Here is a 25,326-nt window from a genome sequence, read left to right as displayed (position 1 = left end):
AAACTAGACACTTTTTTTCTCATTATCTTCATTCAAAGACTCAATCATGGACACTCTTACTGACAGTTGTGGCTGATTTGTGTGATGTATTCTTGTCTCTACCTTCTTGCTCTTTGTGCTGTTGTCTGTGCCCAATAATGTTTGTACCGTGTTTTGTGTTGCTACCATGTTGTTGTCATGCTGTGTTGCTACCATGCTGTGTTGTCATGTTGTGTTGCTACCATGCTGTGTTGTCATGTGCTGTTGCCTTGCTATGTTGTCTTAGGTCTCTCTTTTATGTAGTGTTGTCTCTTGTGATGTGTGTTTTGTCCTATATTTATTTTTTTATTAAAAATATATATTTTTAATCCCAGTCTGTCCCCAGCCTTTTTGCTTTTTGGTAGGCCGTCATTGTAAATAAGAATTTGTTCTTAACTGACTTGCCTAGTTGAATAAATCAATAAAATAAATAAACATAGAGAGAAATATCATATTGGAAGTCTTGTAAAGGCTCTATAAAGGCTCATACATACTTATAACAAGCTATAAAGCATTATACTGAAGGCATGAAGTAAATTATTACACAATCTTTTAATCAGTCAGTGTTGGTAGACTGTCAGTGCCTCATTGCAGTGCCCCCCTTGTCCAGGAGAGGGAGCTTATCACTGCTTTTCAACAGAGTTCAGGAACACCATGGACAATTCTACGCATATGATGCATATACTGTATTGGCTCTCAAAAGGCTTCCTCTCCTTGTCTACTCTCCTCTGTCTCTGCACTAATACGAGGGCCGTGTACGGCGGTAGGCCACTGGGACACTTGTTTTCACTGATCCAGAACTTTTTCAGAGCAGCGTCATGAACGAAGGAAAGGTGACAAGGAGACGATAGGATTTGATAGAATGACATAATATAATACTTTTGAGAATCGACCCTCATTTGCCTGCATGCTTGAATCGGAAACTCTTATTTTGATGTATGTTTAATGTTCTTACAGACACTGATTATTGTGATTGAACTGGAAAGACTTGAACTGTTATTGGAGAGGAATATTGCACAGTGTTACTTTAGCCCCGTGTTATTATGAACTAAGAGAAAGTCTCTGTTGTCTATGTTTCTGCCATTTCAATGGACTGAGTGCTTCCAACAGCCTACATGGAGATTGTGCTGCTTAATTCTGGCCCTTATGGGCCACCATACCCTAATGTACTATTGGATATTTGTGACATTTTAACAAATAGGATGCTGATGTTTTAACACTTGAACAAGACTATTTGAAACCCTACTCTTTATGTATAACTGTTGTTAAAACATTTGCCAAGTACTTACTTGTAAGCACAATACATTTTTGATTTGTCTATACATCGTTAACCATTTGTCTGTGGATACAATTGGGAGAATAGTGTTGTGTAATAATGGTTACACGGTTAATAGTAACATTAAAAACGTACATGATATAAATGATTGTACTTTGTGGTCAATTACTAGCCTGTGCTGAATCACGGTCTCTTTCTGCTTTAACTTGTTTTGTTGATGTCCTGCTAAACATTGGCATGGAACACATTGAAAATGCACTTCCCAGAGGAGACTGTCAGCCCCTAAAAACATGGGAAAGGCAGTTCCACAGAAAGTTGGTCAATTGGCTTAGAGCAGAGGTTTATGGGAAATCACTTGCACCCAGAGACTTGTGGGAAATAGAGCCCTCAGATGCCATTTTAATGATTGGCTCTCGTCAGCGGCAGTGATGCGGTCACTGTTGCCACGGCAACGGACGGATGAATTGAGAGAGAAAAATTAACTGTATTCTTGCTCATTGTGCTGGTATGAGAGAGAGCGGGGGGAGGGGGGGGGAACTAATTGGGCACACAGAGAAGGGCTCTGCAGACAATGAGAGGAGTGTGAGTGTGTATGATCTCCCTCTTGCTGACACATACACACAGGTCCTGTTTTGCCTGTGGGTTGATGTCGCAGGGTAAATGTGTTCAAGTCAGAGACCTGGGCCATGAATCAATACACTAATCCCAATATGGCAAAACATATTTACTCTGTGTGCCAGAGAATCAATTTGCTTAAGTGTGTGAGTGCTTGAGTGAGAAGCGGCAGGTAACCTAGTGGTTAGAGTGTTGGGCCAGTAACCGAAAGGTTGCTGGATCAAATTCCCGAGCTGACAAGGTCAAAATCTGTCGTTCTGGCCCTGGACAAGGCAGTTAACCCCACTGTTCCCCCGGGTGCCGAAGACGTGGATGTCGATTAAGAGGGGATGAGTTAAATGCAGAAGACACAGTTCAAATGTGGAAGATTCAGTTGTACATCTGACTTATCTTTCCCTAATAATTTGGTGGTTGCAGATATTTGTCCTGTTTCACATTGACTTCCAAATCAACAGTAGCAGATGAAGTGCCTTGCTAAAGGGCACATCAACACACCCGCACACGGGTTGGAGTGTGGCCTTGGTGGTAATTATGTTCGATAGCTGTACTTCACTCTCCCTTGGGTCCACAAATCCTACTGTGATAGGATTCTGTGCTATCTTTATCTCTCCCTCTCCCCCTCCCTCTCGCTCTCTTTCTCTCTCTCTTACTCAGCCTGCTTACATTGTATTTAAGTTATTCTGTATTTCCATGGCAACGGCAATTGTTAAAAGCACCAAATATTTTAGTATGTAGGCCACAGTAGCATAGTATGTAGCCCACAGTAGCATAGTATGTAGGCTACAGTAGCATAGTATGTAGTCCACAGTAGCATAGTATGTAGGCTACAGTAGCATAGTATGAGAGACAGACAGACAGACAACCAACCAACTACCCAACCAACCAACCATAATGATGTTTTTTCCCCCACCTTTATCTAACCAGGCAGGCTGGGCTTCCTCGCACTACGCGCAAACGCCAAGCAGATGCTTCACATTTATTCATCCGGTGAAATATCTGTCTCTTTTTTTTTTTTTTTTTTTTCACCTTTTATTTAACCAGGTAGGCCAGTTGAGAACAAGTTCTCATTTACAACTGCGACCTGGCCAAGATAAAGCAAAGCAGTGTGACACAGACAACAACACAGAGTTACACATGGAGTAAACAATAAACAAACCAATAACACAATAAACAAGTCAATGACACAGTAGAAAAAAAAAAGTATATACAGTGTGTGCAAAATGCATGAGGAGGTTGGCAATAAATAGGCCATAGGAGCGAATAATTTCAATTTAGCAGATTAACACGAGTGATAAATGAGCAGATGATGATGTGCAAGTAGAGATACTGGTGTGCAAAAGAGCAGAAAAGTAAATAAAATAAAAACACTACGTGGATGAGGTAGGTAGATTGGGTGGGCTATTTACAGATGGACTATGTACAGATGCAGCGATCGGCTAGCTGCTCAGATAGTTGATGTTTAAAGTTGGTGAGGGAAATAAAAGTCTCCAACTTCAGCGATTTTTGCAATTCGTTCCTGTCACTGGCAGCAGAGAACTGGAAGGAAATGCGGCCAAATGAGGTGTTGGCTTTAGGGATGACCAGTGAGATATACCTGCTGGAACGTATGCTATGGGTGGGTGTTGTTATTGCGACCAGTAAACTGAGATAAGGCGGAGCTTTACCTAGCATAGACTTGTAGGTGACCTGGAGCCAGTGGGTCTGGTGACGAATATGTAGCGAGGGCCAGCCGATTAGAGCATACAGGTCGCAGTGGTAGGTGGTATGAGGAGATTTGGTAACAAAACGGATGGCACTGTGATCGACTGCATCCAGTCTGCTGAGTAGAGTATTGGAAGCTATTTTGTAGATGACATCACCGAAGTCGAGGATCGGTAGGATAGACAGTTTTACTAGGGTAAGTTTGGCGGCGTGAGTGAAGGAGGCTTTGTTGCGAAATAGAAAGCCGATTCTAGATTTGATTATGGATTGGAGATGTTTAATATGAGTCTGGAAGGAGAGTTTACAGTCTAACCAGACAACTAGGTATTTATAGTTGTCCACATATTCTAGGTCGGAACCGTCCAGGGTGGTGATGCTAGTCGGGCGAGCGGGTGCGGGCAGCGATCGGTTGAAAAGCATGCATTTGGTTTTATTAGTGTTTAAGAGCAGTTGGAGGCCAAGGAAGGAGTGTTGTATGGCATTGAAGCTTGTTTGGAGATTAGTTAGCACAGTGTCCAAGGAAGGGCCAGAAGTATACAGAATGGTGTCGTCTGCATAGATCAGGGAATCGCCCGCAGCAAGAGCTACATCATTGATATATACAGAGAAAAGAGTCGACCTGAGAATTGAACCCTGTGGTACCCCCATAGAGACTGCCAGAGGTCCGGACAACATGCCCTCCGATTTGACACACTGAACTCTGTCTGCAAAGTAGTTGGTGAATCAGGCGAGCCTTGACAACAGCTTTGCACACTCCTGGCATTCTCTCAACCAGCTTCATGAGGTAGTCACCTGGAATGCATTTAAATTAACAGGTGTGCCTTTTTAAAAGTTAGTTTGTGGAATTTCTTTCCTTCTTAAAGCGTTTGAGCCAATCAGTTGTGTTATCATAGGGTGGGGGAGTATACAGAAGATAGCTGTATTTGGTAAAAGACCAAGTCCATATTATGGCAAGAACAGCTCAAATAAGCAATGAGAAAAAAAAACATCAAGCGCTATGATGAAACCTTCTCTCATGAGGACAGCCACAGGAAAGGAAGCCCCAGAGTTACCTCTGATGCAGAGGATACGTTTATTAGAGTTACCAACCTCAGAAATTGCAGCCCAAATACAGTTGAAGTCGGACGTTTACATACACCTTAGCCAAATACATTTAAACTCAGTTTTTCACAATTCCTGACATTTAATCCTAGTAAAAATTCCCGGTCTTAGGTCAGTTAGGATCATCACTTTATTTTAAGAATGTGAAATGACAGAATAATAGTAGAGAGAATGATTTATTTCAGCTTTTATTTATTTCATTACGTTCCCAGTAGGTCAGAAGTTTACATACACTCAATTAGTATTTGGTAGCATTGCCTTTAAATTGTTTAACTTGGGTCAAATGTTTCGGGTAGCCTTCCACAAGCTTCCCACAATAAGTTGGGTGAATTTTGGCCCATTCCTCCTGACAGACCTGGTGTAACTGAGTCATATTTGTAGGCCTCCTTGCTCGCACACACTTTTTCAGTTATGCCCACAAATGTTCTATAGGATTGAGGTCAGGGCTTTGTGAGGGCCACTCCAATACCTTGGCATTGTTGTCCTTAAGCCATTTTGCCACAACTTTGGAATTATGCTTGGGGTCATTGTCCATTTGGAAGAACCATTTCCGACCAAGCTTTAACTTCCTGTCCGATGTCTTGAGATGTTGCTTCAATATATCCACATCATTTTCTTTCCTCATGATGCCATCTAGTTTGTGAAGTGCACCAGTCCCTCCTGCAGCAAAGCACACCCACAACATGATGCTGCCACCCCCGTGCTTCACGGTTGGGATGGTGTTCTTCGGTTTGCAAGACTCCCCCTTTTTCCTCCAAACAGAACGATGGTCATTATGGCCAAACAGTTACATTTTTGTTTCATCAGACCAGAGGACATTTCTCCAAAAAGTACGATCTTTGTCCCCATGTGCAGCTGCAAACCGTAGTCTGTTTTTTTATGGCGGTTTTGGAGCAGTGGCTTCTACCTTGCTTAGAGGCCTTTCAGGTTATGTCGATATAGGACTCGTTTTACTGTGGATATAGATACTTTTGTACCCATTTCCTCCAGCATCTTCACAAGGTCCTTTGCTGTTGTTCTGGGATTGATTTGCACTTTTCACACCAAAGTACGTTCATCTCTAGGAGACAGAACGCATCTCCTTCCTGAGCAGTATGACGGCTGCGTGGTCCCATGGTGTTTATACTTCCGTACTATTGTTTGTACAGATGAACGTGGTACCTTCAGGCGTTTGGAAATTGCTCCCAAGGATGAACCAGACTTGTGGAGGTCTACAATTTTTTTCTGAGGTATTGGCTGATTTCTTTTGATTTTCCCATGATGTCAAGCAAAGAGGCACTGAGTTTGAAGGTAGGCCTTGAAATACATCCACAGGTACACCTCCAATTGGCTCAGATTATGTCAATTAGCATTTCAGAAGCTTCTAAAGCTATGATATAATTTTCTGGAATTTTCCAAGCTGTTTACAGGCACAGTGAACTTAGTGTATGTACATTTCTGACCAACTGGAATTGTGATACATTGAATTATAAGTGAAATAATCTCTCTGTAAATAATTGTTGGAAAAATTACTTGTGTCATGCACAAAGTAGATGTCCTAACCGACTTGCTGCGTGAATACTGCAAATACTGTGAATACTGCGCGAATCAGGCCTTTATGGTCGAATTCCTGCAAAGAAACCACTACTAACGGACCAATAAGAAGAAGAGACTTGCTTGGACCAAGAAACACGAGCAATGGACATTAGACTGGTGGAAATCTGTCCTATGGTCTGATGAGTCCAAATGTGAGATTCTTGTCTTTGTGAGACGCAGAGTAGGTGAACGGATGATCTCCGCATGTGTGGTTCCCACCGTGAAGCATGGAGGAGGACGTGTGACGGTGTGGGGGTGATTTGTTTTGTTTTGTTTGATTTATTTAGAATTCAAGGCACACTTAACCAGCATGGCTACAACAGCATTCTGCAGTGATACGCCATCCCATCTGGTTTGCGCTTAGTGGGACTATCATTTGATTTTCAACAGGACAATGACCCAACACACCTCCAGCCTGTGTAAGGGCTATTTGACCAAGAAGGAGAGTGAAGAGTGCTGCATCAGATGACCTGGCCTCCACAGTCACCTCAACCTCAACCCAAATGAGATGGTTAGGGATGAGTTGGACTGCAGAGTGAAGGAAAAGCAGCCAACAAGTGCTCAGCATATGTGGGAACTCCATCCCACATATGTTGGAAAAGCATTCCAGGTGAAGATTGTTAAGAAAATGCCAAGAGTTGTCATCAAGGCAAAGGGTGGCTACTTTGGCTACTTTGAAGAATCTAAAATCTAAAATATATTTTGATTTGTTTAACACTTTGTTGGTTACTATATTATTCCAAAAGTTGTATTTAATAGTGTTGATGTCTTCACTATTAGTCTACAATGTAGAAAATAGTAAAAATAAAGAAAACCCCTTGAATGTGTAGGTGTGTCCAAACTTTTGACTGGTACTGTATGTCTCAACTATTGTGGTGTTAGGGGGTCCTCACACACCCGCACACACACACACGATAGTAGATTGATCCCCTATGTGTTGCTCATTCTCAACACACCACACACATTTTGATCTGTAGCCAAATGAATGCATGTTCAGGTGTTCAGGCTAAGCTACTTCAACCACAAGCAGAATCATATGAATAGCCTATTTACTGTATAGGAAGCATAGGTCTACTGTCTAAATATCATTGGCATCATCATCATCTGTACCGTTTTCGTCTCATTTGTTAGGTACGCCATTCTCTCATTTTCCCGGGCAATGGAAAACTGGATAAATGCCGCCTTATTCTAGCGTTTTTGTTAGTGTCTACAAATCTAGGCTACACTGTCCAAGCCGTTCTTCTATAGAGGCTCTTCTATTGTAACCGTACCCGTACCGCATTGAGTAGCGGAGCGAGGCTGACGCTAGTTGCAGAAAACGTCACAGATTTTTCGCTTTTTAATTTTTTTTTTTTAACATAGCGCAATCTTGCCTCACTCTGCCGTTGGACTCCATTCCAACCACTGATCCAATCACATACCGCCTACATCCCTGATTTCGCCTCATCCTATCGCCCGCTGTTCCTCGTATTTTTAATAAGGAAAAATACAAATTTCCACAATGGCAAGCAACGAAGTCAAACCGACGGCGAAAGAGGATGAGAATGCTGGAAACTGGAAAGATTCCATCTTCAACCCAAGGACCGGGGAGTTTTGTGGGCGCACAGCGAAGAGCTGGGGTAAGAAAACCTGGAGTCATAGCCCACAGTCGAAAACCACATTTTTTAATGATTTATCATATTGCAGGCTATTCAGTTTTGATGTGCATATTGTCACATATAGCCTAATAACGGATTGTAATATTATATAATATCCACCTATGCATTCATGGTCTCAATCATCACAATCTATTTATGTCTAGTTGGTTTTGTATGTATGTATGTGTGTGGTCTGTGTGTGTGTGTGTGAGAGAGAGAGAGAGACAGCTTGTCCATTTCAGCTCTGATAAGCTCAAGACCGATAAATGAGACTAGCCCACCTGTATGAATAATAATTACAGCCAAATACTCAGTGTATTTCCATTGAGACCACAAGTAGCCTTATAGGCTACAACTGAAATATGAGATAGAAGATGGGTATATGTAGTGTAGGCTTTGGTAAAAAATTATAATTAGTATGATAAGCTATAAGCAAATTATATGAATTCTTAAGATCATAATTTAAATGATTGCTCCCTTCTCAGAAATCAGAAATATCTGCTCGGTGTGTGTGTGTGTGTGTGTGTGTGTGCCTGTGAATTCCCTGGAACAGACCAGTTTATGACTATCTAACAGCCAGCTAGCATGATTATGCGAAGACCTTCCACTTGTGTTACAGATGAGATACACTACCAACACACAAAGAACATATGGAAGATTTCTAATTTCTGGAATTTATATCCTCAATTTGAAAAGCAGTAGTCTTTGGTTTCTTTGAAGATGGTGAGCCGAGCTTGCTCTATATATGGTAGCTAGCAGCAAGTGTTGACCCTGTGCAGTGCTGTGGGATGCTCCTCTCTCACGCTGTCAGAACTCCTCCTCCCACTGCAACGGCAGCATGGCTGCCCACATTAGCATACTTGTCAAGGTCAATTGTTTTTCCCTGCCGGTGCATGATGGGAACATGTCGGAGGAGAGTGGAAGAGGATTTTTCAGTGGCTGGATGGGGGGTGGGACTATGTAGACTGTAGACGTAGTGTGGTGACCAACCTGACTGTTTATTTATTTATCTGTTATTTACCAGGTAAGTTGACTGAGAACATGTTCTCATTTGCAGCAACAACCTGGGGAATAGTTACAGGGGAGAGGAGGGGGATGAATGAGCCAATTGTAAACTGGGAATTATTAGGTGACTGTGATGGTTTGATGGCCAGATTGGGAATTTAGCCAGGACACCGGGGTTAACACCCCTACTCTTACGATAAGTCCCATGGGATCTTTAATGACCGCAGAGAGTCAGGACACCCGTTTAACGTCCCATCCAAAAGACGGCACCCTACACAGTGCCCAATCACTGCCCTGGGATATTTTTTAGACAGCAAGTGGAAAGAGTGCCCCCTACTGGCCCTCCAACACCACTTCCAGCAGCATCTGGTCTCCCATCCAGGGACTGACCAGGACCAACCCTGCTTAGCTTCAGAAGCAAGCCAGCAGTGGTATGCTGAAGGGTGGTATGCAGGGTGGTATGCTGCTGGCAGTGCTACTGTGTAGACTGTAGACCTAGTGTGGTGACCCACCTGACTGTGTAGACTGTAGACCTAGTGTGGTGACTCACCTGACTGTGTAGACTGTAGACCTAGTGTGGTGACCCACTTATTATTCGACCATGCTGGTCATTTATGAACATTTGAACATATTGGCCATGTTCTGTTATAATCTCTACCCGGCACAGCCAGAAGAGGACTGGCCACCCCACATAGCCTGGTTCCTCTCTAGGTTTCTTCCTAGGTTTTGGCCTTTCTAGGGAGTTTTTCCTAGCCACCGTGCTTCTACACCTGCATTGCTTGCTGTTTGGGGTTTTAGGCTGGGTTTCTGTACAGCACTTTGAGATATCAGCTGATGTACGAAGGGCTATATAAATAAATTTGATTTTATTTGATTAGACATAGTGTGGTGAACAACCTGACTGTGTAGACTGTAGACCGAGTGTGGTGAACAACCTGACTGTCTGTTTGCATGGTAGGTCTAGGTGAATGTTATAGCCCACCTCGTTCAATGGAATGCTTACACCCGATATAATATTATATTGGCTAAGCAATAAACATTCATATACATGAATAGACATTACAAATATAACATTTCTGCAGGGTTTGAATGATCTATTCATTATTGGGGATGGGCTGGATCGATATTTATTTGTAATGCCGCATTCACATCATGTGAGAGTGATCGGAAGAACGACTTGTCTACTTCGGAGGAACGACTTGGAGCATTCACGTGCTAGGAGCTCGAGAGGGAACGCAAGAACCATTCTGACCATTGACAGCCGAAATCGCGGTCATTTTTCTTGCCATTTTTCAGTGGTGCCTGATGTCAAAGTTCATCATGTGGGATAGACCGGGGTCAAGAGATCATACCCCCGTTTCCTAGTCGTAATTACGAGTTGGAGGGGCGTTCATGTATATTAGCCCCAGTAGGAAGGGCGTATTTCTGAGTTCCTGACATGACGTGAACACAGCATAAAGCTTATGCGGGTTCCCAGTTCCCAGCACCCATGGGCAGCCCTGTCATTTCATAAGGGTTCAGACTTGGATCTGTCAATCAAATTGCTAGGCTGTTCTGTCATCTTTGATTATACTGCCTATCATCATAAGAAAACAAAATGCATACCTTTGCACAACATAATGTTCAGGCTTGAAATTGTTCCTCATCTCTCCTTGCTTACTTATCCAGTTCTTTACATTGAAAGCCGTTCTCATTGAAATTACTAATGTTTACTTTGATGAATGACTAAAACCCATTAATTAGAGATGAATGATGTAAAACACATTAATTAGGATGAATGATGTAAACCCATTAATAAGGATGAATGACTAAAACTCATTAATTAGGATGAATGACTAAAACACATTAATTAGGATGAATGATGTAAAACACATTAATTAGGATGAATGATGTAAAACACATTAATAAGGATGAATGACTAAAACACATTAATTAGGATGAATGATGTAAAACACATTAATAAGGATGAATGATGTAAAACACATTAATTAGAGATGAATGATGTAAAACACATTAATAAGGATGAATGATGTAAAACACATTAATTAGGATGAATGATGTAAAACCCATTAATTAGGATGAATGACTAAAACACATTAATTAGGATGAATGACTAAAACACATTAATTAGGATGAATGACTAAAACACATTAATTAGGATGAATGACTAAAACACATTAATTAGGATGAATGACTAAAACACATTAATAAGGATGAATGACTAAAACACATTAATTAGGATGAATGATGTAAAACACATTAATAAGAATGAATGATGTAAAACACATTAATAAGGATGAATGACTAAAACCCATTAATTAGGATGAATGACTAAAACACATTAATTAGGATGAATGATGTAAAACACATTAATAAGGATGAATGACTAAAACACATTAATTAGGATGAATGACTAAAACACATTAATTAGGATGAATGACTAAAACACATTAATAAAGATGAATGACTAAAACACATTAATAAGGATGAATGACTAAAACACATTAATAAGGATGAATGACTAAAACACATTAATAAGGATGAATGACTAAAACACATTAATTAGGATGAATGATGTAAAACACATTAATAAGAATGAATGATGTAAAACACATTAATAAGGATGAATGACTAAAACACATTAATAAGCCAATATGCCAGAGGCAGTTCACCAAACGACCCTAGTATGATCAGATTTTTGTAGACCTAGATTTTAGCTCTGAGGGCTAACACAGTCTGGAGTCGTGCTAATCTCTTCTCTCTCTCTCTCTCCCCCCCTCTCTCCCCCCAGGCCTCATCCTCCTGTTCTACTTGGTGTTCTATGCGTTCCTGGCTGGGATGTTCGTCCTCACCATTTGGGTCATGCTGCTGACGCTAGACGACTATGTGCCAAAGTACCGCGACCGGGTGCCACACCCAGGTAAGTAGCACCACAGTTTAAATGATTTATTCAATCAACCAATCAATCAATCAATCAATCAACCAATAAATCAATCAACCAATAAATACATAAATCAACCAACCAATAAATCAATCAACCAATCAATCAACCAACCAACCAATAAATTAATCAACCATCCAATAAATCAACCAACCAATCAACCAACCAACCAACCAACCAACCAATAAATCAATCAACCAATCAATCAATCAATCAACCAACCAACCAATAAATGAATCAACCAACCAATAAATCAACCAATCAATCAATCAACCAACCAACCAATACATTAATCAACCAACCAATAAATCAACCAATCAATCAATCAACCAACCAACCAATAAATTAATCAACCAACCAATAAATCAACCAACCAACCAACCAACCAATAAATCAATCAACCATTGATTTTTAAAGCACAGGGTCATTCTGAGGGAAAACTAATACCCAAGAAGTGCTGAATTTAGTTGATTTTGAGCCCAAATTCTGTCGGTTCGGGACAGGTAGTCAACTTTTTAAAACCTGAGAAACCTGTGGACTACTATTGGTCAATATTGCCCTGTAGGCACTATACTATACGGCTGCTGTTGAATAATGGGATTTCTGGTATGAACTGTCATGGTAATGGCCAAACTCTTTATACACTTTATTTAAAGGCTACCTATGAATATGTTATGAACGGGTTATGTATAGGTTATGAATGTGGTATGTATGTTATGAATGTGGTATGTATGGGTTATGAATGTGTTATGTATGGGTTATGAATGTGGTATGTATGGGTTATGAATGTGTTATGTATGGGTTATGAATGTGTTATGTACAGGTAATGAATGTGGTATGTATGGGTTATGAATGTGTTATGTATGGGTTATGAATGTGTATGTATGGGTTATGAATGTGTTATGTATGGGTTATGAATGTGTATGTATGGGTTATGAATGTGTTATGTATGGGTTATGAATGTGTATGTATGGGTTATGAATGTGTTATGTATGGGTTATGAATGTGTTATGTATGGGTTATGAATGTGTTATGTATGGGTTATGAATGTGTTATGTATGGGTTATGAATGTGTATGTATGGGTTATGAATGTGTATGTATGGGTTATGAATGTGTTATGTATGGGTTATGAATGTGTTATGTATGGGTTATGAATGTGTATGTATGGGTAATGAATGTGTTATGTATGGGTTATGAATGTGTTATGTATGGGTTATGAATGTAGTATGTATGGGATGTGAATGTGTTATGAAGGCCTTACGTAGGTATATTTCAAAGGAAGTGTTAATGGGTTTACCACACAACATTGGTGACCCTGATTTCTGTGTTAGTGGATTTAACTATGTTTCACCATGTAGTTTTTATGACCCTGAAGGAAGTTGTGATCTCATACTGTACCCTCTGTCCCTTAGGGTTGGTCATCCGGCCAAAACAATTGGACATGCTGTTTAACAGATCACAACCTCTCCAGTTCAACACGTATGTCCAGACCTTAGAGTCTTACCTGCAACGTGAGTTTTAGTCTTTTATCTTGTCTCCTTGCAAAATCTGTGCCCCTTCTCTCTCTCTCTCTCTCTCGCTCTCTCTCTAACTCACCTTCATTCTCTCTCTCTCTCTCTCTCTCTCTCTCTCTCTCACACTTTTGTCGCTCTCTCGCTCTCTCACTCTCTCTCTAACTCGCCTTCATTCTCTCTCTCTCTCTCTCTCTCTCTCTCTCTCTCTCTCTCTCTCTCTCTCTCTGTCTCTCTCTCTCTCAATTGTAAATGTTCTTTTCAATAAGAGATACAGAGAAACAATGTCTCAAAGCATAGGAGGATGGTTAAAACTAGCATGAAATGATACGTTAACAATTACACGTGCAAAATATCAGCCTGGGGTGAGTTTCTCTTGTAGCCAATGTCTTATTCATCTCAACAACCTAGCTGCAGTCGAGGAACAAACATCAACATGTTTGACTGTCAATCATCTGTGCATGAACGAACAAAATGTGTCAAATGAAGCACTTTGCTGTCTGGGTTGTCGACAGAAATGAAAAGAAATCTGTGGTTAATTGTCTTTTCTCAGAGTACAATGACACGGAGCAGGAGAGGAATGAGGCGTGCACGGCGGGGGGCTACTTTGAGCAAGAGGGAGAGGTGGGCGAGCAGAGGAAGGCCTGTCAGTTCAAGAGGAGCTCTCTGAGCCTCTGCTCCGGCCTGTCCGACTCTACCTTCGGTTACGCTGAGGGGAGACCATGTGTCCTCCTCAAAATGAATAGGGTACCTCCTCCTTTTCCCTCTTGTCTATAAATACATGGTTGTGACCCTAAAATATCTTGCCATTCCAGAGTGTGTACTTACCCACTGCCGTGGATTAAAGCATTGGATTGGTGTAAGTATTGGCTGGATGGAGTTTCTACCATTGTTCAATCCATGATGGGGAGTGTGCAAGTGCACATTTTGGGAAAATGGTAGAGAATTGGGACGAAGCCAACTCTTTCCTTGGATGCATGTAATTGAAGTCAATACAGTTGGGTCCTAATGAGGTGCACATTGGATAAGTGCAGAACACAGGTTGGTGGCACCTTAACTGGGGAGGACGGGCTTGTGGTAACGGCTGGAGTGGAATCAGTGGAATGGTACCAAATACATCAAACACATGGTTTCCATGGTTTCCATGGGTTTGATGCCATTCCATTCATTCTGTTCCGGGCCATTATTATGGGCTGTCCTCCCCTCAGCAGTCTCCTCTGGTGCCGACACAATTAACGGCTCTAACTTAGAATATGTGGACAACTACAAATACCTAGGTGTCTGGCTAGACTGTAAAGTCTCCTTCCAGACTCATATTAAACATCTCCAATCCAAAATTAAATCTAGAATTGGCTCCCTATTTCGCAACAAAGCCTCCTTCACTCACGCCGCCAAACATACCCTCGTAAAACTGACTATCCTCGACTTCAGTGATGTCAAAATAGCCTCCAACAATCTACTCAGCAAACTGGTGCAGTCTATCACAGTGCCATCCATTTTGTTACCAAAGCCCCTTATACCACCCACCACTGCGACCTGTATGCTCTAGTCGGCTGGCCCTCGCTACATATTCATCGCCAGATCCACTGGCTCCAGGTCATCTGTAAATCGATGCTAGATTAAACTCCACCTTATCTCAGCTCACTGGTCACGATAACAACACCCACCCGTAGAATGCGCTCCAGCAGGTATCTCTCACTGGTCATCCCCAAAGCCAACACCTCCTTTGGCCGCCTAAGCTGGAGACTTATATTTCCCTCTCTATTTTTAAACATCAGCTATCTGAGCAGCTAACCGATCGCTGCAGCTGTACATAGCCCATCTGTAAATAGCCCCCCTAATCTACCTACGTCATTCCCATATTGTTTTTATTTACTTTTCTGCTCTTTTGCACAACAGTATCACTACTTGCACATCATCATCTGCTCATCTATCACTCCAGTGTTAATCTGCTAAATTGTAATTACTTTGCTACTGTGGCCTATTTATTGCCTTACCACCTCATGCCATTTGCACACACTGTATATAGACTTTCTTTTTTCTATTGTGTTATTGACTGTACGCTTCTTTATTCCATGTGCAACTCTGTGTTGTTTGTGTCGCACTGCTTTGCTTTATATTGGCCAGGTCGCAGTTGTAAATGAGAACTTGTTCTCAACTAGCCTACCTGGTTAAATAAAGGGAACTTGTTCTCAACTAGCCTACCTGGTTAAATAAAGGGAACTTGTTCTCAACTAGCCTACCTGGTTAAATAAAGGGAACTTGTTCTCAACTAGCCTACCTGGTTAAATAAAGGGAACTTGTTCTCAACTAGCCTACCTGGTTAAATAAAGGGAACTTGTTCTCAACTAGCCTACCTGGTTAAATAAAGGGAACTTGTTCTCAACTAGCCTACCTGGTTAAATAAAGGTGAAATAAAAATAATAATAAAAATAAAACAATTCAAGGCAGTGCTGTGTAGTTCACCAGTCCCAATTCAAATACATTTTTCAGTGGACACATTCACAAGAGCCTCGAGCTATTGTACATATCAGTAGGTGACATGAATCAGTAGGTGACATGAATCAGTAGGTGACATGAATCAGTAGGTGACAAGAATCAGTAGGTGACATGAATCAGTAGGTGACATGAATCAGTAGGTGACATGAATCAGTAGGTGACATGTATCAGTAGGTGACATGAATCAGTAGGTGACATGTATCCGTAGTTGACATGAATCAGTAGGTGACATGTATCAGTAGGTGACATGAATCAGTAGGTGACATGAATCAGTAGGTGACATGAATCAGTAGGTGACATGTATCAGTAGGTGACATGAATCAGTAGGTGACATGAATCAGTAGGTGACATGAATCAGTAGGTGACATGTATCAGTAGGTGACATGAATCAGTAGGTGACATGAATCAGTAGGTGACATGAATCAGTAGGTGACATGAATCAGTAGGTGACATGAATCAGTAGGTGACAAGAATCAATAGGTGACATGAATCAGTAGGTGACATGAATCAGTAGGTGACATGAATCAGTAGGTGACATGAATCAGTAGGTGACATGAATCAGTAGGTGACATGAATCAGTAGGTGACATTAGCCCATAGTGGATTTCTTTCCTTCTCCTCAATCTAGTTATTTTGATTTGCTTCTCTTTGTTGTCATTCTCTATTAGTGTGTTTTACAGTCTTATCCTTGTCTGTGTTTCTATATCATTGGATTACTCAGAGTAGACCACATAATAATGGTTTTAATGTGCCTATTGTCTTATTTCGACTCTCTGATTGGTTGATTGGTTAATTCGTTTTTCCATTCACAGATCATTGGGCTGAAGCCGCGTGGAGATCCCTATGTCAACTGCACGGCAAAGGTAAATGTCATCAGGATTTCAGTATGTGTGTTTTTGAAGAACAATCTGGTTACATTTATAGCATTTTACGTTATTTATTGTTTATGTTGATATTTGTGTGTACCTATTTACCTGATTTGGTTGGATGTTTGTTTTTCTGCTTTCAGTCGAAGCTTTAGGGTAAGCTTAGCGATGTGTAAATGTCTCATTTTATTTTCCAAGCTATTACAACGTGGAAAGGATTTACAGGGTTGTTTTGTAATCCCAGTCTCTTTTCCATATTGTGGTCCTGTGTGACGCAGTATACTGGTGTTATAATAGGAACCTTATCGAACCTTTCAACGGCTACACTGATTATTTGCATTGCCCCCCCCCTCCCCCCACTCCAACCCCTCTTTTACGCTGCTGCTACTCTCTGTTTGCCATATATGCATAGTCACTAGAACTATACATTCATGTACATACCATTGGCCCGACCAACTAGTGCCCCCGCACATTGGCTAACCGGTCTATCTGCATTGTGTCCCTCCACCCACCGACCCCTCTTTTACGCTACTGCTTCTCTCTGTTTATCATATATGCATAGTCACTTTAACCATATCTACATGTACATACTACCTCAATTAGCCTGACTAACCGGTGTCTGTATGTAGCCTCACTACTGTATATAGCCTCTCTACTGTATATAGCCTCTCTACTGTATATAGCCTCTCTACTGTATATAGCCTCTCTACTGTATATAACCTCACTACTGTTATAACCTCACTAATGTATATAGCCTCACTACTGTATACAGCCTCTCTACTGTATATAGCCCCTCTACTGTATATAGCCTCGCTACTGTATATAGCCTCTCTACTGTATATAGCCTCTCTGTTGTATATAGCCCCTCTACTGTATATAGCCTCTCTACTGTATATAGCCCCTCTACTGTATATAGCCTCTCTACTGTATATAGCCCCTCAACTGTATATAGCCTCTCTACTGTATATAGCCCCTCTACTGTATATAGCCCCTCTACTGTATATAGCCTCTCTACTGTATATAGCCCCTCTACTGTTATAACCTCACTACTGTTATAACCTCACTACTGTATATAGCCTCGCTACTGTATATAGCCTCTCTACTGTATGTAGCCTCTCTACTGTATATAGCCTCTCTACTGTATATAGCCTCGCTACTGTATATAGCCTCGCTACTGTATATAGCCTCTCTACTGTATATAGCCCCTCTACTGTATATAGCCTCTGTACTGTATATAGCCTCTCTACTGTATATAGCCTCTCTACTGTATATAGCCTCTCTACTGTATATAGCCCCTCTACTGTATATAGCCCCTCTACTGTATATAGCCTCTCTACTGTATATAGCCCCTCTACTGTTATAGCCTCACTACTGTTATAACCTCACTACTGTATATAGCCTCGCTACTGTATATAGCCTCTCTACTGTATGTAGCCTCTCTACTGTATATAGCCTCTCTACTGTATATAGCCTCGCTACTGTATATAGCCTCGCTACTGTATATAGCCTCTCTACTGTATATAGCCCCTCTACTGTATATAGCCTCTGTACTGTATATAGCCTCTCTACTGTATATAGCCTCTCTACTGTATATAGCCTCTCTACTGTATATAGCCCCTCTACTGTATATAGCCTCTCTACTGTTATAGCCTCTCTACTGTATATAGCCCCTCTACTGTATATAGCCTCTCTACTGTATATTGTCTCTCTACTGTATATAGCATCTCTACTGTATATAGCCTCTCTACTGTATATAGCCTCTCTACTGTATATAGCCTCTCTACTGTTATAGCCTCTCTACTGTATATAGCCTCTCTACTGTATATAGCCTCTGTACTGTATATAGCTATAATCAATAGTTATAATCAAACTGTATAGAACGTTCCAGTGTTATAATCAAACCTTTTAAAATGTTCCAGTGTTATAATCAAACCTTTTAGAATGTTCCAGTGTTATAATCAAACCTTTTAGAACGTGCCAGTGTTATAATCAAACCTTTTAGAATGTTCCAGTGTTATAATCAAACCTTTTAGAATGTTCCAGTGTTAAAATCAAACCTTTTAGAATGTTCCAGTGTTATAATCAAACCTTTTAGAATGTTCCAGTGTTATAATCAAACCTTTTAGAACGTTCCAGTGTTATAATTTCTAAGTCGCTCTGGATAAGAGCGTCTGCTAAATGACTTAAATGTAAATGTAAATGTAATAATCAAACCGTTTAGAATGTTCCAGTGTTATAATCAAACCTTTTAGAATGTTCCAGTGTTATAATCAAACCTTTTAGAATGTTCCAGTGTTATAATCAAACCTTTTAGAATGTTCCAGTGTTATAATCAAACCTTTTAGAATGTTCCAGTGTTATAATCTTTTAAATGTTTTAGAATGTTCCAGTGTTCCAGTGTTAATCAAACCTTTTAGAACGTTCCAGTGTTATAATTTCTAAGTCGCTCTGGATAAGAGCGTCTGCTAAATGACTTAAATGTAAATGTAAATGTAATAATCAAACCGTTTAGAATGTTCCAGTGTTATAATCAAACCTTTTAGAATGTTCCAGTGTTATAATCAAACCTTTTAGAATGTTCCAGTGTTATAATCAAACCTTTTAGAATGTTCCAGTGTTATAATCAAACCTTTTAGAATGTTCCAGTGTTATAATCAAACCTTTTAGAATGTTCCAGTGTTATAATCAAACCTTTTAGAATGTTCCAGTGTTATAATCAAACCTTTTAGAACGTTCCAGTGTTATAATCAAACCGTTTAGAATGTTCCAGTGTTATAATCAAACCTTTTAGAATGTTCCAGTGTTATAATCAAACCTTTTAGAATGTTCCAGTGTTATAATCAAACCTTTTAGAATGTTCCAGTGTTATAATCAAACCTTTTAGAATGTTCCAGTGTTATAATCAAACCTTTTAGAATGTTCCAGTGTTAATATTATAAGACCTGGCCATTGAGTGTGATCTCTCACAGACCCCAGAAAGAGAAGCTGTTGCTTAATGTAACAGCTAATGGCGTTACAGTACAGTGTATGCAGCACAAGGAATATTTCCAATTCTTAAATAATGTATTATTCTTACATACTCATATGGACTTGTGAAGATCTGAAAAGATTGGATAGGTGTGAGCAATATGGCAAAATTTGCCACATAGTAGAGGGCAAAGTGTAGCTTGTAGCTATTACCATAATACCTACTATGTATACCTATCAGAGGAGGCCGTCTTCCTAAAGCTCCTCGCACCAGTGGAGCTATTACCATAATACCTACTATGTAAGAGGAGGCCGTCTTCCTAAAGCTCCTCCCACCAGCCTCCTCTGATAGCTATCCAACCCTTTCAGATGAAGTCCTTAGCCTAACGGTCTGTTTGGATAGGATAGACATATTCTTGCTTTTGAACATTATACTTCCTCTTCCTCCTTTTCCCTTCAGAGGGACAACCCCATACAGATGCAGTACTTCCCAAGTGAGGGACGCTTCGATAAAATGTATTTCCCTTACTACGGCAACAAACTTCATGTAAGTTTGGGTCAAAGGTCAATATTTGCTTGATGGGAAAGCATTATTGTACAATGATCAAATCAAATCAAAATCAAATCAAATCAAATGTTATTTGTCACATACACATGGTTAGCAGATGTTAGTGCGAGTGTAGCGAAATGCTTGTGCTTCTAGTTCCGACAATGCAGTAATAACCAACAAGTAATATAGCTAACAATTCCAAAACTACTACCTTATAGACACAATGATGCAAGAATTTGGAATACTGTTGGATGGACGTGTGAGATATTCAACAGTCCATGTTGGTGAGATATTCAACAGTCCATGTTGATGAGATATTCAACAGTCCATGTTGGTGAGATATTCAACAGTCCATGTTGGTGAGATATTCAACAGTCCATGTTGGTGAGATATTCAACAGTCCATGTTGGTGAGATATTCAACAGTCCATGTTGATGAGATATTCAACAGTCCATGTTGGTGAGATATTCAACAGTCCATGTTGGTGAGATATTCAACAGTCCATGTTGGTGAGATATTCAACAGTCCATGTTGGTGAGATATTCAACAGTCCATGTTGGTGAGATATTCAACAGTCCATGTTGGTGAGATATTCAACAGTCCATGTTGGTGAGATATTCAACAGTCCATGTTTGAGATATTCAACAGTCCATGTTGATGAGATATTCAACAGTCCATGTTGGTGAGATATTCAACAGTCCATGTTGGTGAGATATTCAACAGTCCATGTTGGTGAGATATTCAACAGTCCATGTTGGTGAGATATTCAACAGTCCATGTTGGTGAGATATTCAACAGTCCATGTTGGTGAGATATTCAACAGTCCATGTTGGTGAGATATTCAACAGTCCATGTTGGTGAGATATTCAACAGTCCATGTTGATGAGATATTCAACAGTCCATGTTGGTGAGATATTCAACAGTCCATGTTGGTGAGATATTCAACAGTCCATGTTGGTGAGATATTCAACAGTCCATGTTTGATGAGATATTCAACAGTCCATGTTGGTGAGATATTCAACAGTCCATGTTGATGAGATATTCAACAGTCCATGTTGGTGAGATATTCAACAGTCCATGTTGGTGAGATATTCAACAGTCCATGTTGGTGAGATATTCAACAGTCCATGTTGGTGAGATATTCAACAGTCCATGTTGGTGAGATATTCAACAGTCCATGTTGATGAGATATTCAACAGTCCATGTTGGTGAGATATTCAACAGTCCATGTTGGTGAGATATTCAACCGTCCATGTTGGTGAGATATTCAACAGTCCATGTTGGTGAGATATTCAACAGTCCATGTTGGTGAGATATTCAACAGTCCATGTTGGTGAGATATTCAACAGTCCATGTTGGTGAGATATTCAACAGTCCATGTTGGTGAGATATTCAACCGTCCATGTTGATGAGATATTCAACAGTCCATGTTGGTGAGATATTCAACAGTCCATGTTGGTGAGATATTCAACAGTCCATGTTGGTGAGATATTCAACAGTCCATGTTGATGAGATATTCAACAGTCCATGTTGGTGAGATATTCAACAGTCCATGTTGGTGAGATATTCAACAGTCCATGTTGGTGAGATATTCAACAGTCCATGTTGATGAGATATTCAACAGTCCATGTTGATGAGATATTCAACAGTCCATGTTGGTGAGATATTCAACAGTCCATGTTGATGAGATATTCAACAGTCCATGTTGGTGAGATATTCAACAGTCCATGTTGATGAGATATTCAACAGTCCATGTTGGTGAGATATTCAACAGTCCATGTTGGTGAGATATTCAACAGTCCATGTTGGTGAGATATTCAACAGTCCATGTTGGTGAGATATTCAACAGTCCATGTTGGTGAGATATTCAACCGTCCATGTTGCATGTCTTTTTTTGCTTCCACTCCTTTGTACTTCTTTTCTTTCCTACCCTATTCCACCCTATTTTTCTCTCTCTCCCTTCTCTTTTCTCTCTCTCTTTCTACTCCCTCCCACCTCTCTTCTTCTCACCCTTTACTCTCTGTCTACAGGAGAGGTATGTGCAGCCGGTGGTTGCTGTTAAGCTGTTGCTGAACAAGGAGGACTACAACACGGAGCTGACCATTGAATGCCGGATTGAGGGATCCGACCTGCGCAACAACGACGACAGAGACAAGTTCCTGGGCCGTGTCACCTTCCGAATCACAGTCAAAGAGTAGTAGGGAGTAGTGAGGAGGAGGCTAGTGTGGAGAAATGTGGTTCTTACTCCTCCCGGAAGATTCCTGGTAGATTAAGATGGGCCTAATTCCAAACCAATCCCTCCACCCTCACTCCAGATACTAGGCGAGGGACATTCAAATCTGGTCTTTTTCACATCACCTTGGTAGTTCATTGATTGGCCAGATAATCTACTTACCTGTTGTTACAGGTCAGTCTCTAGCTAGGCAGGATGGGGAAGGATTAAAACCAGCAGTTCTGTGAACCCTGAATCCCAGATTTGAATACCCTTCTCTTGGGCTCTTGTTGACTCCATCTTGTATTTCTGATAGGGTTGGATATGTGTAAGCATAGCAAGAGTGCTAGATGAAGCAATTATCATATCATAGCTGATGCCAATCCATTCCTTTCAGATCTACAGTGCATCACACCCAAAAAGGGCCTAGACTAGTGCCTACAAATGTAGGATCTTAATTTGATCAGTCTTTCGTTGCTGAGAATTTAGCAGGAAATATTAACAAAGGTTTCTAAAGTTTGTCATTTCCACTTTGAAATTTCCGATTTGATTTGCCCTAACGAAAAACGTATCCAGCCATACAAAAATTCCATTCATTATAATCCACATAATAAATCACATTTCCTGTTGCTGCAGGATTATCTCCCTGCTATAGCAAACTGGCTCAAATTAAGATCCTACATCTGTGATGGTAGGGGGTGAGAGATCGGTGTGCGATTGGATCAAAAGGATAGGGTAGTGATGTCATCAATTTTCAATTTATCTCCTGGAAAAAGCGTTAATCGTGCCAAATCTAATGGAACATCTAGTTCCCTTGTTTACTTCTATGTTTACTCTAGTACAGGCCTGGGCAACTCCAATCCTCGGGGGCCTGATTGGTGGTCACACTTTTGCCCCTAGACCCAACTAACACCTCTGACTCCAATAATCAACTAATCATGATCTTCATTTAAAAATGAAATGAGTTTAAATTAGCGATGTTTTCTAGGGATGGGGGGAAAGTGTAACACCTATCAGGCCCCCGAGGACTGGAGTAGTCCACCCCTGTTTAAAATGGCGCATATCTTCTCTTTCATTATGTCATTCTAGCAAGAGTCTTTTCATGACTCACCAACCTAACGGCCATCAGACCCTTCTATTAGTCGGCTTTTGTTGTCTGACCCAGTGCTCTAGTGTTGATCTAGGCTCAGATCTTATTTTCTATTCAGATGGTCTAGATTGGAGCTTAGATGTGGTAAACTGAACCTAGATCAGGGCTTAGTGCCAAGGGTTGGATCAACTGTCAGTATTTAACCATCAGTCATCCACTGTCAATACAACCATGTTTTAAGTTGACCCTCTCATCTGAAAACAGAACAAATCATTATTCCTCAACATCACATCACATAGATAGAGTCAACCCCAGTGAAAAACACTGTCGAACCCAGATGCCCTCTACAATTACATGTCATTTAGAATCCTTTTCGTCTTGGGACCACAATTTGATATTATAATATTATAATAGGGATCTGTAGATAGGTGTGTGTGTGTGGTGTGGTCTGACCACAACCCAGTGGTGTGCCGTCTGTCTGTCCGGCTGCATGTCTGTGTGTCTGTTTATTCTACCCCTGACCTCACCACTGTAACAGCCAATGTGGATGAGGTGAGTTATCCTCCCTCCCTTGCGTGCATACACACACACACACACACACACACACACACACACACACACACACACACACACACACACACATACACACACACACAAAAGCGATTGGAGACCTGCGAGGAAGCGCTGTGTAAATGCAATTCATTGTATCTATGTACTGTATATGCCTATCTTTGGGTGGAAAGCGTGTCTGTTTGTCTCTTTCTCTCAGTCTACCCCTCCCTCTGTCTTTCTCAATGTATATATTTAATGGATTCACACAGGATTTTTTTCTGTCACAGAACACAATGTCTGAGCACTGTAAAGAAGAAACTATATAAACAAAGATTTACAGGACAAGATCATATTCAAAGCTATGTCTAAAATGGAATCCTGAAGGAACAACTTGTTATCATCTGCATGATGCCGGAACAATTGTGGATTAAAAGGTGATTTTGGAGGAGAAGAAAAAAATTGAACCCGTGGTTTTATGTCTTGTGTCTTATCTCTTATGTGTCGTTATGTAATGATTGTCAAGGTTACACGGAACCCAAACTGGCATAATAGCATAATGAGCACAAGTAGCTTGTGGTATTCTACCTTTGCCACAAGAGGGCAGCAGCATTAAGGCAGAGAAATCCGTTGAATGAATGGTCATTCCTGGCTTGCTTTAAAGACGTCTTCCAGCAATTCATTCACTTTTCCTGTTGAAAAGTGATATCCCAAGTAACAATACGGTAAAGTACATACGCACACTGAAAGGCAGCAGCTAATGGGGATCCGTAATAAACACAAATACAATACGGTAAAGTACATACGCACACTGAAAGGCAGCAGCTAATGGGGATCCGTAATAAACACAAATACAATACGGTAAAGTACATACGCACACTGAAAGGCAGCAGCTAATGGGGATCCGTAATAAACACAAATACAATACGGTAAAGTACATACGCACACTGAAAGGCAGCAGCTAATGGGGATCCGAAATAAACACAAATACAAAAGGGTAAAAAAAACTATACATTTTTAGCAAAAATGTTGTTTTTCAGAAACAACTGCAAACTTCAAGGAGTTGTCAGATGTGATGTCATCAGCCTCCTCATTGCTTGAGGAACAATAGAAAACAAAAGAGGAGGATACCTGGGATACCTATTGAGATGTGCCTTTTGTTAATAAGTACATCAGGTGTTCAATGAGGTGAAAAGGAGACTGGAGTATTTTA

The 25,326-nt window shown here is 40.6% G+C and overlaps 2 protein-coding genes across 3 annotated transcripts in view; both read left to right on the top strand.

Moving 5' to 3' along the window:
• The window catches only part of gk5 (glycerol kinase 5), a 37,873-nt gene extending 36,434 nt beyond the window's left edge, over positions 1–1,439 (top strand). For both annotated transcript variants that reach the window (XM_065005943.1, XM_065005942.1), the window contains one exon: positions 1–1,439. This exon is cut by the window's left edge. The gene's annotated coding sequence lies outside the window, so the exon portion shown is untranslated.
• A 6,003-nt stretch (positions 1,440–7,442) lies between these two features.
• On the top strand, positions 7,443–24,569 carry atp1b3a (ATPase Na+/K+ transporting subunit beta 3a). The gene is made up of 7 exons (XM_065005941.1): positions 7,443–7,905; positions 11,720–11,848; positions 13,283–13,381; positions 13,935–14,128; positions 16,692–16,742; positions 20,173–20,259; positions 22,293–24,569. The coding sequence occupies exons 1-7, from the start codon at positions 7,788–7,790 to the stop codon at positions 22,458–22,460; spliced, it is 846 nt and encodes a 281-aa protein (XP_064862013.1). The 5' UTR covers positions 7,443–7,787; the 3' UTR covers positions 22,461–24,569.
• The last annotated feature ends 757 nt before the right edge of the window (positions 24,570–25,326 follow it).

This window comes from Oncorhynchus nerka, linkage group LG20 (assembly GCF_034236695.1).
Source record: "Oncorhynchus nerka isolate Pitt River linkage group LG20, Oner_Uvic_2.0, whole genome shotgun sequence".
NCBI classification, from domain to species: domain Eukaryota; kingdom Metazoa; phylum Chordata; class Actinopteri; order Salmoniformes; family Salmonidae; genus Oncorhynchus; species Oncorhynchus nerka.
This window is presented reverse-complemented; position numbering and strand designations above follow the sequence as displayed.